This window comes from Labrus mixtus, chromosome 10 (genome assembly GCF_963584025.1).
Source record: "Labrus mixtus chromosome 10, fLabMix1.1, whole genome shotgun sequence".
Classification (NCBI taxonomy): domain Eukaryota; kingdom Metazoa; phylum Chordata; class Actinopteri; order Labriformes; family Labridae; genus Labrus; species Labrus mixtus.
In genome coordinates this window covers 16,983,292-16,996,181 of record NC_083621.1, presented here as the reverse complement: position 1 = coordinate 16,996,181, position 12,890 = coordinate 16,983,292, and the positions used below count along the sequence as shown (strand labels likewise).

Genomic DNA, 12,890 nt, shown 5'->3' with positions numbered 1-12,890 from the left:
TCCTGAAGCCCCAAAAGGTAAATAAATATCTTATGTGCTCAAGATAGTTGTAAACTGTTCACAATTTAACATAACTTGTGGGAAGAAGATAAATATATTGTGCGCACAAGATATTAACTTGTCTGCCATATATGCCCATATATGTTTCACTACCGCCACCATCTGGATTGAAATGCAAATATTTACAGTGACCACCCACACTGATCCATATTTCTGTTATGTCCCGGTCTATAATCCAGACACATTTGTCTGGCTCTGTATCTGGTTAAGAGTGCGTAAAAGAGCCAGTATGTATAATGCAGAAGATGAGGCTGCTTAGGTTTAGGTGTGCAAAGTGGGCGTGGTGAAGGGCTGACCGCATGGAGGGAAAGTGAGACCACGCCCACCCCAGCACACCACGCATACACACAAACAGACAGTGGTGGATAGTTTAAAATTGGGCACACAAAACACAGAGAAAACTAGGGATCAGATTATCAGCACGAACATATCTTTTGAACCACTTTCGCCCTAATGAAACATCCGTTGTACATTCCAGTGTGCACTTACGCAGCGTCAAAACACACTCAAGTGAACCATGTTGGATTGGACAAATGTAGAGCGATAATTACACATACGGAGAGAGAGAGGGAGAGAGAGAGAGAGAGAGATACTCTCGGGTGCTTCTTTCACTTCAGGGCTGAAGAGGAGGGACTAGAGCGCAGTCGGTTAATGTCCACTGTGAGTTCAGCGAGAGCGTCAGAGCGCGCGACATCTCCTCAGCTGTCAGACTCCGCGCGCTGCGTCTCCAAAACATCTGCGGTGTCTGCTCACCTCTGCACGGACCCTCACCGGGCTCTCCCCGCTTTCTGCTCCCTACACACTCCCACGGAGTGTCCGGACGCGCGCGGATTGTCGCTCCTCGCTGCACTTTGCGCACAAACTCTCCTTCTCCACGTTTGTGTCTGCTGCGCTCCTGTTCACTATTTCTCTCCTCTGAGGACCCCCCCCACCTCCCAGCGTCAAAGCCCCCCGGGTTACACTGCACTTTTCCCTCTATTTTAAGCTCCAGTAAATAGTTTCGCGTTGAACTCGGACTGAAGAATGTGATTGTGGCTCATGGGGATTTAGTGTCGTGACATGCTTTCAGGACCCGGCGTCTCCACAAGGAAATGGTGAGTTCAATCCGCTTTATTCTCGCAGATTATCAACCCACTGTATTTGGGTTTCCCACCCAGCTTTTCTCCAGCGTGAGTGTTTGACCTCTGTAGGTCACAAGCCGGGGCAAGTGTCACCTTCCTCAGAAGAAAAATAATTTCAAATGTTCTGGTATTTCTGCTGAAGTATGTAGTTTGTAAGTGCTCACGTCACCTTGGAGGGACTCCGTGTTCTCAAATCCGTTATAATATCATTACAATAACCCTTTTAGACAACAAGATGCAAGATGTGTCATTTTGATGTCATTTAGATATTTTTTCTTACAAGAACTTGTGATGGTTGTGTTAAAGGTAAAAGTGCCTGTGGAAGTATTTGTGTGTCTCGAGAAGTTAAAATAAGATTCTTAAGTTTGCATTTACTGTTAGTGTAAGAATAATTATAGTGTGTAGGTTTCATGGTTTGAGTCTTTTGACCTCTCCGTGTAGAAACCTCCAGTTTCCCCGCTTCATATCGAGCCGCTTTAATGTGATCTACAGTCTCTCCATACGTGTGTGTGTGAAAGCTTTTCTGTTCACTGATCTATCGATAAGGAGCTATAGATCCACAATCTGTCAGCTGTCACATTGTGTGTGTGTGTGTGTGTGTGTGTGTGTGTGTGTGTGTGTGTGTGTGTGTGTGTGTGTGTGTGTGTCGTGTGTGAGAGAGAGAGAGAGTGTATGAGAATCATGAGGCTGTAAAGAAACGCTGGATTATGTAAATGAAGAATCAGTGACAGAAAATCCGTTTTATTGCAGGGAAAGTAAAGGTTTCTGTGTTTCAGCTCGGACTGACAGTACCTAAATGTGGCACGACTTTTTTTTTACTTTTGATAACTTTTACTTTACTTATACTACTTCATGGTCTTTGATATGCATCTTCTTGATTTAGTCTATTCCTCTGAGTGTTGAAAATGATTTATTTTAAAAAGTAAAATTCAAACAGTTTCTGTTCAGTTTTGAATAAGAATTTCATCCTCTTTCAACTCTAGAGTTTGATCCTAAATTGGTAACTAAAAAAATAATCAATATTGATATGCCATGCCAAAAAAAAAAGTCCATAGCCTATAGCTACCCAATTATGGGTAATTTGTTATTCTCAGTTACCAAATCTTGTCTAAACAACACATGTGTAATTTAGACAGTGTGCGTAAGTTTACCTGCAATTTTTGGATTGATTCATTCCTCTCCAACTCATCTTTTATGAAATGTAGTTTTTTTCAAAGCTTTGGTACTTTTTAAATCATTAAAATAACCAACATTTTATGATTTGAAAGCACAGGGTTTATTGATTATTTGGATAACAATAATTTTTCCCAGAACATTTTGAATGAATTTTCAAAATGCTCCCAAAAGATCTTACTCCATCGATGAAAAACAATGAAAACTTTATTTTTTACCCCTTTACCTGACCCTATTATTCTCTAGTATTGATAGCTTTCAAAGGCAAAGATTCTTTAAAATCTTTACATATTAATGTCTGAGGGAAGAAGTAGTTAAATATGTGCCCTCAGTCTGTGAGTTGGCAGAGGCTTGATTGACTCTATTGTTAGGTTATTTTATAATTCATCCAGTGTGTCTCTCTTCCTTTTAAAATTTTTAAATATAGTTTAATATGACCAAGAAGCAGCAGGAGTTAGTTCCTTTTCTTTGTCTGACTTTGATGTTTAACACATTGCAAGTTGTCGAACAGTTCTTAAACGTCATTCGTTACTGAAACCACTTCACTTGCACTTCACTAATTTAACCGTGCACTTACTGACTTCAGGACTTTGATTATTGTGGTTGTGTAATATTTATGGACAAGGCATGCAGGGAAACAACATGCCTCGATCAAAGGTGCAGGTTCAATGTTTCGCTGTAGGGGCTGATATGATGAACGGAGCTTCACAACTGTATCAGTCACAGTTCACACTCTCTCTCTCTCTCGCTCGCCCACAGACAGTGGGAGCTGCAGATTAAGAGCCATGTGAGATGGATTGGAGCGCCGCCAGAGCACTTGTCATTTTACAGTCAATGCAGATCACTTTAGGTGTAAGTGATATGTGGATGAGGGTGACAGTGCTCCTCGTTTGTCTCTAAACTACTGGCTTTTAAAACATCATTGAGGTCTCTTTTTTAAAGTTTCTTTGATTACGTAACCCATGCACACTACACACACCCTTTATTTAAAGTGGAGCAATACACTTCAAGTCAGGCAGAGAGCACACAGGGGCATCAGGGAAACAAGATGTCTTATTTTAGAAAAGATAAATAAGAAATAAAGGCTGAGCAGAAGCGGCATCTCTTCAGGTTTACTTGAATGGACTCGTGCATTGAAATCTCTCCTCCCACTCTATAACGAGGACAAGCTCTCCTCCAGATGTCCCTGTGATTACGTCCACCTTTCTCACTTTTTTTGCTTTCCTGTAGAGCTCAAGTAGGGCTGTTGAATTTGTTTATCAGACCTTTAAACAAATTCATGTATAGTATTTAACGAGTGCTTGTGTGCATACTTTGCAGGGGATTGCCTTGAGAGTATGCACGGTTGTGTGTGTGTGTGTGTGTGTATGTGTGTGTGTGTCTGTGTGTGTGTGTGTGTGTGTGTGTGTGTGTGTGTGTGTCTGTGTGCATACATTTGAGCAGCAGCGTTTGCATGTGGAGTGAGGCTGTGTTTGCACTGGACTTAAGAAAATAAGCCTCTAGGAAAAATGGCTTGCCCACTTCAGTTTGTTGCAATGCCACTAGGTGTGTCCAAAGCTGCTTTTAATATTCTTCTATCCACACCACACAGATCAGTGAGCTGGTTTGCAGACAGCGACTCATTCGAAAAAACTTTCAGCTAAATAAGTGTTGAGCCACAATACAAAATGTTCCTTGGCAGCTGATCAGAGAGAAAAATAGGATAGAATATTAAACTCTTGAGACTATTTTTCATTTATTCTGACATACATAAAGTGATTTAAACTCTGAGGAGACCCTGGGAAGGATCGTGGACACCCCTAGAAGATCATATATTTCATCAGGCGTGGGACCGCGTTGGGTATCCCTGAGGAAAAGCTGAGGACAAAAAACTGTGTGAGCCAGATGATAAGTGATGAAAAATTATGAATGATACATATCGCTATATACAAAATGCATCTTTTTAAAATTATGTTCTATAGTGTTTTTGGCCCTAGCTGTATTGAGTTTTGCATATTGAGTGGGATTAGGTCTGATCCCCACAATTTCAAGCTGCAGAGCTTGTAAACAAGTCAGATGGATTTAGGTATGGATCGTTGGATGGACAAACATGTCCTCACTCACTAGAGCTCATCAGACAGACTCAGCATTAATATGTCATTTGTGACGACTCCTGACTGTGGCAGTGCTTCTCCTGTGCTGCCTTGTATCTCTCCCCACTCAGGTTGCCTTCAGGTCGAGAGGGGCGGAACCAGTTAATTTGATGTCATGCACCTGGGCAGGCTCGGTTTGGTTTAGCTTCTCAGTCTCTCTGGCTGAATCTTGATTTCCTCCCTAAACCCTGAGCCCTTATGGACTTAATTGACGTCATTCGGAAAGTGATTGAGTGCACGATGCTGCAAAGGCGAGAAATGATTTAATACCAACGGGACAGCACTTTGCGACTTCTCTGTAACCATGACAGCACGATGTCATGTGGCGTTAGGTCTTTTTATTTTAGGTTTTTTTACATTACTTTACTCACTCACAGCCATGGCATTCATAAACAATCAATATGTTCTTTGTCTCTTTTATTTTTGTAAATAGACTTGTAGTAGAGTTCTGAATTAGCTTTAGTTTCCAAATATACTTTTTTTGGTCAAATTAAACACAGCGTGGATTCACCTTCTTGCTTATTTACTCCCTCTCTCTCCCTGTTTTCCATTTTATTGCGTTTGTTTACCTTTCCATTCTTTTGGGCTTCCCCTGTTTCACGTCACAATGCTATGAACTGAGCACAGATCTGGAAATGAAAGAAACAGGAAGTTTAATTGTTAAATCCACAGATAAAACACATGAAATGCTTTTGTTATGGACTAGAAGATCACGTTAGTAGATGATAAATTATAGAATTGAAGGATTAGTCTTCAAGGTTTAAGTTATAAGTCATCCAACTATTTATACATCCATACATACATGGGTAATTCCGTCATGCTAAGTCTGCAGATACTGTATGCCCACTTACAGACAGGGCTTTTACAAAAAATAAAGACGGCTAAAAAAACACTTGAGTTTTATGGTTTTATGGTACAATTTGTTATCATCACAACACTGAATAGAAGTTGGCAGTCATTTCTTTCTTCTTTACGTTGACCTGTGGAGTTTAAACTGTCCTCTTTAACACCCTTCCTGTGATCAATGTGCCAGTACAGTATAGTTATTTTTAGAGTCAGTAAATGAGTACTGTATAGAGCCGTCAATATGGATGTCGAAGAAAAGGATTTTAGTATTGAATAGTTGGGAGCAAAGAATCAGCCACACAGATGACTTACAGTAGAGGACATGCAGTATATTTATCCCTACGTGTACAGCACATGTAATAATATACATTCATATTTTGGGAGGATTTTCCTTTGCCCTAGTTGTGAGTATTTCTTATTTACATGATAACTTGTATAATATATTTAAGTTTTCACGTGTAAGTGCTGGACTTGTGCCATAATACTTTGGCAAAATCAAAATTCTATCCTATTGTTCTTGATAAATTATGTGCATATGTTAATATTTCTGCATTAATGATTTGGTTTTTGGGCAAACACAATGCTGACCCACACTGTTCAGTGCCAGCGGAGGCGTCAGTGGGATGTTCATATCCTGCAGGGAGAAAGGAACAATGGAAGCTGTGGGTGTATCTGGTCTTGGACTGTCTTGCACTGCTCGCCAGTGAATTCAAAGTTTACTTTTGCTTCTCTTCTGTTCACTGGTTTCAGCTTCTGTTACCGAAACTATACACTGCATTTAAAATGACGATGTGGGGACTATCGAATCTCAGGACACATGCTAGTAACTGTATCTGCCTTGCCCGAACCAATTAGTGTTTATCCTGTTGATGCCTTTCTCGATAATCATGGAAGACGTTGTATTTGGCAGAAGAAGTTTAATGAACATTTCACAGTAGTTGAAGAAATACGTTGAGTGATGATCTTCTCTTTATGTTGCATCTGCTAGTAGTTGATTAGAATAAATTAGATACACTGTATTGTACCAAGGGGAAAATCACCCTGGGCAATAGTGCAGAGAAAACATAGAGCTCTGTGCAACTAACAACAAACAAGAACAACACAAGACAGAACAACCATGAAAACCATAAAATAGATTCCTATATGCACAAAGTAAAAAACATATTACATACAAATTAAAGACTAAAGGCTAAAATAAATCTTGAAGAAATGAAAACAAGTTTCATACTTTGCATTGACTGGTTCAGCAGGGGTTAGCTGTTAGCTTGTTCAACAGTGTGACTGATGTTGGAGAGAGAGAGAGAGAGAGAGAGAGGTTAAAGCAGTTACTCTAACACTCTAAGGCTCTGTGACGTCAAGTTAAGTTGTGTCTGATACAGCCAAACATGCTTTACGGGTGTCAACCAGAATGATTCGATACCATAGATTAGTAGCCCCCTGTCTAAAAAGGAACTGGCTTAAGGTCAATTATAATGTGATGATAACAAAAAAGAAAAGTGAAGGCTAGTAGAGACTGTATCGATAGTCAAAGCTCAATATCTGTCCTTCTGCTCGGGCATAGAAAGATGACCATTCAATTCCAAATCTGAACTGCAATGCTCTGATTTCCCCAACCGAGGGAGGCAGTCGTAACCAATGACTTGCTCATGCAAAATGTGTGCAAATCAAAAACATTCTAGGAGATGCTGTCAGTAATGGAACAGACACATTATGAATGGGCCTCTAGTTGTCATATTGTGGATGTTTGGTCAGAAAATACCTGCAGCTGTTCAAAGATAATCTTGTTGACTTTATCCTGAAGAGGTTCAACAGAGGGTCAAACGCAGGCCAGCACAGGAGAAACCGATCGTACGTTCAGTCAGCTGAAATAGACCGACGATAAAGAGTTGTAAGGGGAATTTCCACATTGCAATACACACACACACACACACACACACACACACACACACACACACACACACACACACACACACACATTCATAAAAGAGCATCTGCTTAGAATCAGTAACTACCTCATTCTCTCTCTCTCTCTCTTTTTATCTGATGTGGTCTGACACCCGACACTGTGACAGTAAAGTGCTGAGCCATCAATCTGCATAATTAATTCTATTAAAGTCACAAGTTAGCGTTTACACAATCATGTGCTACAGTTCAGGTGTGCTCACTTATACACCATATACTAACGATTTCCCCCTTCTGAAACAAACAAACAGGTATCATTATTATTATTATTATCTGTGAACTTGGTATTTTTTTATTCTATAACTTTTGGTCATAGGAGATCTTGTTTGACCTGAGTTAGCTTCCCAAAAGTCTTCATGTAACCCTGTATTTGACCTTGAATACAGTAGTGTGTGTGTGTGTGTGTGTGTGTGTGTGTGTGTGTGTGTGTGTGTGTGTGTGTGTGTGTGTGTGTGTGTGTGTGTGTGTGTGTGTGTGTGTGTGTGTGTGTGTGTGTGTGTGTGTGTGTGGAGAAACAGAACACACATGCAGAAACACACAGACTGAATCAGACAGGAGAATGGAGTGTCAGGTGAGGATGTTGTTCGGCGGTGTCAGATTCTCTCAGATCCGCTCTGTGTGTGAATCACAGCTGCTGAATGAGGGTAATTACCTCCAAGTCCTCGAAGCGGCACCGCCGCCGTCAGATCTGCTCCTGAACGCAGCTTCAGCTAAACACACTGAAATCACGCCATCCTTCACGGATCCAGGCTGGAGAGAGGTGACAGTGTGAAGGGATGATGATGAGGATTAAAAAAAATAAGGGGAGGTGAAGTTTTGTTTTGGTGGCACAGAAGAAAGGATGTCTGTTAAGAAATCATCTTCAGCATCACAGTGTGTAATGTGTTGTGTGTGAAGACGTAAAACCAATCTAAAGTTTAACCTTTACCTTCAAACTATAAAAGAAGCAGAGAGAGAGAGATAAGGGAAACACCTCGGTTATAATAGATTTGCTTTTTAGTCGGTGGTTTTAGTTTCGATCAGGTTCTGAGCGTGCTAAGCGATAAGTACAGCTACATGCTACGGTCATTATCAGTTCAATCTTTCAATTAATTTAATTTAAAATTAGCATGCAAATGTAAAGAAACACAAGTTTCTTTTAATGAATGATTTCACTTGTTGGTCCCTTTTTAATTTCTGTCTTGCCTTTTTTTGCATGCAGTGAATTTCTGTCACAACCTTCCACATTTTTATATCTCAAGAGACAGCAACGGAACAGAGAGAACAACAGAAAATAGAGTGGGTGGATGGTAGAGGTATTGAAGTCACAGAAACACAGAGTGAAGGATGTGTGTCTGAGAGACGAGCTGAAGGCAGAGAGAGTTCACGATGAAGAGAAGAGGATGAGAGAGAGAGAGGGGGTTAACAAAAAGAGAGATAATCTGTTTGAGCTGTCGAAACAGGTTTCCTTACATTGAGGTGAAAACTGATATGAATGAGTGGTTTTACATTCTGATATTTGCTGCCAAGCATGAAGATTTTTTTTTTGGGTAGGGTTTTTTCCCCCCAGAAGTTTATAGAAAGCAGTGTTTATTTCTTCCCTCCATGCATTCATACATGAGTTCATATCCATCTGCATTTTGTCTATGCACAAAATGAATGACAGAATCTTTAATTTTGAAATGTTATGTTTATCTTTGTGTTCTGGTGTGTGTGTGCTCTTATCTCTGTGGTGACTAATTTGAGTTTGACACCATGACCACAGTTTCCTTGTAACAAGAGCAGCACCTCAGCAGCTGATGTAGCGCTTTGAATGTGGCAGGATTATAAAATGAAGTGTGTGTTTGTGTATCTGTAGACAACAGAAAACTGTTTTCTTGAACCATTGACAGGTTCTGGAGTGTTACTTAAATAGATTTAACTTGAACTGTGCTATTTCATAACTGTCAGTCCGGCTTTACTGAAGCTGTGAACTTGGCCAAAGAGGCAACTAAGCTAGTTAGGGTAAATGGAAGCCAAAGATTCTGGCACTGAATGAGTGGGAATGGTTGGCATGATGGTATCTATGATGCTTTTAATTGAAAAGGGAAATTGATGATTATTCCTTGTTACAGCTTGTCTTAACGTATCAGTTTGAACTTTGTGCGACAGACCTCAGGATGACTTTTCTCTCTTTTAGTGGGTTTGTCAGAGGTTTGACCCAATCAGCAGCAATCTCTACATAGACATATATGTGGATAGTTATGTCATATTGGTTTGTGCAAAACAACATAAAATGCAACATGCTGTTCAACATGCCACCATTTTCATTGTAATGAGCAGGAAAGATTGATTAATAAGAATGGCTTCAGTTCCCTTTAACTAGATTTGCTGCAGGGCTGCAGGGTGGTGCAGTGGTTAGCAAGGACGTTCCTGGTTCGAACCCCCGGTCGAACAGTAGCCACTCTTTGGAGTTTGCATGTTCTCCCTGTGAATGGTTGAGGTCTCTCTGGGTATACTCCTGCTTCCTCCGACAGTCCAAAGACGTGCTCTTTAGGTTAATTGGCGACCCTAAAAGTGCCTGTAGGTGTGAATGTGAGTGTGGCTGGTTGTCTGTCTCTATATGTCCGCCCTGTGATTGACTGGCAAACACTCCAGGGTGTACCCCGCCTCTCGCCCAATGACAGCTGGGATCCGCTCCATCCCCCTGCAACCTCAAACAGGAGGATAGATAACGGGTGGATGGATAGTTTTGCTGCAATTGGCTTTTGCCCAGTCAATGAGTTGTTTAATTCCAGGAGTATTAATCCCTGTAATAGGCTCCTATCTATTCATACATCTCTGAATATTTTTTTTTTAGTGCTTGTATACGTTTGTGTCTCCCTAGCGGCCTGCTATAATGAACCCAGCAGAGCTTGACTTCTGATGCAGATTAATTGGACCCTGCTGCCTAGACGTTTCCACATTCTCCTCTCACAGTAAATTAGCCCGCCATAATGTTTTCTTTTAAAGCATCAAACTCTTCACACAGATGAGAGTAAGTAAAGCAAACATTTCCCGGAGGCAGAGCAGCTCTGGAGACAGAAACAATCCCAGGGAGTATCCAGTCATCTTCAGTGGGAGGGGCCAGAAATAGTTCCTCTAGCTGAGACCAAAGTGACAGATGAAAATAAGGGGGTTGTTATATGTGCACATTATTTACAGTGCTATCTGACAGCACTTTGGCAAAACATGTCTGAATGGCTGTAGAAGAAAACCTCTCTAACCTCCTGATGAAGCTAGTCCAGCACAACATCAATGCCATAATCTTTATATTGTAAGCAAGAAGAGAGGGCATTTTAAAATCTTAACTGATGTACCAGCACTAGTGTGATCACATACTGTATTTCTTTCACTGAGAAGAGTTGTAGGAATCAAATGCAGCGAGTAGTGGTGTTTTTAAAGTGATTCTGTCCTGGGAGCATTAAAAGATAGGCGTCTATCGTCATCCAGATCAGTTTCCCCTGAAATCTTAAAATAGCAGAGTACGGACACTTGCTCTCCATACTCTGACCATGCATATGGAGCGAGTGGTAAATTCATATATTGCAATTTGGTTCTGGAAGCATCAAACGTTTTCTCGAGATCTTGAGAAATGAACTCATTATCTCGGAATACCAATGCTGGTTTTTCTATGATAAGGAGGTAAATAAGTGTTAAAATCTTGAGAAAAGCAACCAAAATGTCCTCGTCATCACAAGAAGACGAGAGTAAAATCAAATGGATGGATGTATGGACACTTATGGCTTCTGTACTTAATATAAAAGGTTTCACTAAAATTAGAACTAAACCGTTTTACTGAGACGTACCAAACAATCCCCTTAATGACAGCAAGACTTTGCTCCGACGTATCGCAACAATGAAAAAGAAAGTTTGGCCTTGTTTCACTTCTCTAACCTCTTTGCAACGCCTGACTGAAAATGAAAAATAGAGAGTAATAATAATAAAGAGTTGTACGTCTTTCTTTGAACCTATTGACTTTTCATGACATGAAAACGGTTCGAATCACGTTATACTCTACCTTTAACCTTTAACACACTGCCCAGTACAGTAGAGGTCTTAAACTCTGAGTCTTTTGTTGATGCTCTTTCTGAGATAATATTCTCTGTTTGGTCTCACGGCTCTTGATCTCAGAACCTGAACCATTATTTGCTTTCCGTTTTTTTTTTTTTTTTTTGTGTGAAGTTGGTTTTATTTGAGTAGAATTAATTGTCCTCGTTGAGTCTTGCTCCAGATAAGAGCATCAGCTAAATTCCCCAAATGTGGGAAAGTAAATGTATTCCCCTCATAATTTATGTATGCAGGCTGCGGGCTGCTGGAGTCTTCCTTCATCTCCAATAAGACTCTGGCGCTTTCTTCAAGCTGAAACACGGAGGACAATATCTCTGAGCTCTTTTGTGTCCTCCTCCCATGATTTGTTCTCCATCAAAAAGGTTACAACCTCCTTTTCTTTTATTTTGTTCTCTTTCGGGACATTTGAGACAGTCTATTGTTTGTGTCTTTGAATTTTGTAGCAGGTTGGCTTTAAATTCTCTTTGTGTTTTTTCACTGTGGACGACGGTAAATCCTGAAGTCAATATTAAGGGTCTTTGGAGCAGATCTTCTTTCTTATCAATTGTGTGCTGGGTCAGAAGGTGAAGTGTTATTCTTCCTATTGTGTTGTTGAATTGATTTGTCCTTGACGTTTTCCAGAGGCTATATTAATGTGCTGATCCTTAAAGTGTTCATTTGTTTTTTAGGTGCGGTATTGGTGGATGGTTAAACAGTATCAGTATTACATTATTGCAATAACCCCTTTATTGATTCGACCTCAGTCTTTCTCGCTGTCAAAATCTTTTTCCTTATTCAAATGATGCTGATGAAGAAAATGGCTTGCAGTGGCTGTACCGTTAACCTTATTGTGATGAGCACACCGTCTCTGAGAAAGGTTAGGGTGACTTGTTTTGGGGTTGAGACGACCTGTCTGGCGTTTTCCTTCACTGACGGAGCAAATGTTACACGCTGATGTGACCCGAGCGATGATCCATGAGCCTCTGCTCCATTTTTTAGTGGATGTTCACTCAGTGGAAGAATTTTGAGGAACACTTTTGACATTTATAAGCTTTTAATATCAAACCCAGAAACCCTGAAGGGCTGCAGAGGAAACCAAAATGTGAAAAAAAAGCATCTAGTGATAATGGAGGGAAAATAAATATCCATGAAAAGTGATATATTGTTTTTACCAGTAATGAAAAAAAGTTTCCTGGAAGGAACGGCTTCAATAGAACCCGATAATTTTTTAAAAACTAGAATTGTATTGGTAATTTATTTCTTCATATGTTCAATTTTGAATTTTTCAATTAACCTTTGTTGACCTTGTGTTTGATCGCACAGAGACACATAACCTAGGCGCGGCTGTTTCAAGAACGCCTGAGCGCTTCAGGAGGAAGAAACAGCAGGGGGCGCCTGTGGAGAGGGCCTGCATGTGCATTCTTGAGCCAGATAAAATAAGCAGGGGCATTTTTTAAAATATTTTTAGCAAATGTAGAGCTGTTGCCGACGAGGAAGGGGAAAATGTCATAAAACGGGGAGGTAAAGCATCCTACTTTATCTGACTGGC

At 40.4% G+C, this 12,890-nt stretch overlaps 1 protein-coding gene across 2 annotated transcripts in view; it reads left to right on the top strand.

Annotated features, from left to right (window-relative positions):
• Nucleotides 1–697: 697 nt before the first annotated feature.
• The window catches only part of htr4 (5-hydroxytryptamine receptor 4), a 161,665-nt gene continuing 149,472 nt past the window's right edge, over nucleotides 698–12,890 (top strand). The window contains exon 1 of one of the 2 annotated variants that reach the window (XM_061048563.1): nucleotides 698–1,154. In XM_061048563.1, coding sequence (XP_060904546.1) covers nucleotides 1,152–1,154 — 3 coding nt within the window. In that variant the 5' untranslated portion in view covers nucleotides 698–1,151. The remainder of the gene's footprint in view (nucleotides 1,155–12,890) is intronic. The other variant, XM_061048564.1, reaches the window with a different exon arrangement.